The sequence below is a fragment of the Malurus melanocephalus genome, unplaced genomic scaffold, assembly GCF_030028575.1.
Source record: "Malurus melanocephalus ecotype Western Australia unplaced genomic scaffold, MMel_1.1 scaffold_5432, whole genome shotgun sequence".
NCBI lineage: Eukaryota > Metazoa > Chordata > Aves > Passeriformes > Maluridae > Malurus > Malurus melanocephalus.
In genome coordinates, this window is record NW_026628663.1 from 1 (window position 1) to 1966 (window position 1966).

At 71.8% G+C, this 1966-nt stretch overlaps 1 protein-coding gene across 1 annotated transcript; it reads right to left on the bottom strand.

The window, feature by feature from the left end:
• Positions 1 to 25: 25 nt before the first annotated feature.
• Positions 26 to 1960, bottom strand: LOC130588478 (zinc finger protein 865-like; the record flags this gene model as incomplete). Its single annotated transcript, XM_057389397.1, has 1 exon — positions 26 to 1960. A coding segment is annotated over exon 1 (1765 nt), but the record flags the coding sequence as incomplete, so codon positions are not given.
• Between the last annotated feature and the right edge of the window lie 6 nt (positions 1961 to 1966).

Sequence of the window (1966 nt, forward strand, 5' to 3'; positions counted from 1 at the left end):
CAGCCCATCCCCGCACTGACCGCACCCGCACTGACCACACCCGCACTGCCCAGCCGCTCCCCGCATCCTATCCCCGCGCTGACCAGCGGTTCCTTTCCCCCTGCTCCCCTCACCCCGCACTGCCCGCAGCCCATCCCCGCACTGACCACACCCGCACTGACCACACCCGCACTGACCATCGGTTCCTTTCCCCCCGCACTCCCCAGCCGCTCCCCGCATCCCACCCCCGCGCTGCCCGCTGTGTCGCCGCCCGCTCCCCGGTGCACCTGCCGGTGCCGGGTGAGGCTCTGCGGGTACCCGAAGGCTTTCCCGCAGGTGTCGCAGCGGTAGGGCCGCTCGCGGGTGTGCACCACGCGGTGTTTGCGCAGGTGGAACGACTCTCGGAAGCGCTTCCCGCACACGCCGCACTCGTGCGGTTTCTCCCCGGTGTGGATCCGTTCGTGCCGCCGCAGCGTTTCCCTGCGCCCGAAGGCGCGGCCGCACACGGGGCACGGGAAGCTGCGCCCGGGGSTGCTCCCGGTGCTGTTCCCGGTGCTCGGGGCCGCTCTCCCGGTGCTACCGGAGCTCTCCCCGTGCGCCCGGCGGTGCCGCAGGAGGCTCTGAGGAGCCGTGTACGCTTTCCCGCAGAGCTCGCAGCGGTGCGGGGTTCGGGGAGCTCCGTGTCCCGCCTGGTGCCGCAGCAGGTACGCGCCGTCACGGAACTCCTTCCCGCACACCGGGCACGGTAAGCGCCGCGCCGGGCCGGCGTGGGTTTTCACGTGGCGAGTCAGGCTCTCGCGGCGGTTGAAGCGGCGGCCGCAGGCGGAGCAGGCAAACGGTTTCTCTCCGGTGTGGATGATCTGGTGCTGCGCCAGGTGACTCTGCTTCTTGAACGCCTTCCAGCACAGCGGGCACGGGAACGGCCCGTCCGAGCCGCCCGCGGCCACCGGCACCGCGCCCGGGGCCAGCAGCACCCCGCTGGGCACCGGGATCACCGCGCCGGGCACGGCCACCGCCACGCCCGGGGCCACCAAGTTCACCCCGTTGGCCACCAGAGCGGTGGTGGGGAGGGAGGTGGTGAGCGCGGCGGGAGCGGAACCAACACCGACACCGCGGCCGGCGCTGACCGCTCCGGCCACCGCTCCGGCCACCGCGCTGGGTGCCACTGTGACCGCTCCGGACACTGCACTAACCGCGCTGGGTGCCACACTGACCGCTCCGGCCACCCCGCCGACATTTGGCACCGCGCTGACCACACTGCCCGCTCCAGCCACGGCTCCGACTGCTCCGGCCACCGAGCCCAGCCCGTTGACGTTCGGCGCGGCACTGACCGCTCCGGCCACCCCGCCGACATTTGGCACGGCGCTGACCACTCCAGTCACTGCTCCGGCCACCGCACCGGCCGCTCCGGCCACCGCTCCCATCCCGTTGGCGTTGGGCGCTCCGGCCCCGTTGGTGACCCCGTTGAGCAGCGCGGGTCCCGGTGCGGCTCTGCCGGGCTCATCGGTCACATCCCGGTGACAGCGCCGGTGCCGCACCAGGCTGGAGCCGTGGCTGTAGCTGCGGCCACAGGTGCGGCACTCGTAGGGCCGGGACTCGCCGGGGCTGTGGCCGGTGCTGTGGCCGGTATTGTGTCCATTCCCGGTCCCGGTGCTGTGCCCATTTCCAGTCCCGTGCCTGGTTCCAGTGCCGCTCCCATTCCCGGTGCCGTTTCCAGTCCCGTGCCCCGTTCCGCTCCCATTCCCGCTCCCATTCCCGTTCCCATTCCCGTTCCCATTCCCATTCCCATTCCCGTTCCCGTGCACCTGCATGTGCTGCACCAGATGCGACGCCTGTTTGAACGCTTTGGGGCAGGCAGCGCACGGGAAGCGCCGCTCCACCAGGTACTTGAGGCGGCGGAAACAGCTCCGCTCSTCCTTGGCCTCTGCCGGTACCGGCGATGATCCCCCGGTCACCGCCGGGCCCCGTTTGAGCCCCCCGAAGAGGT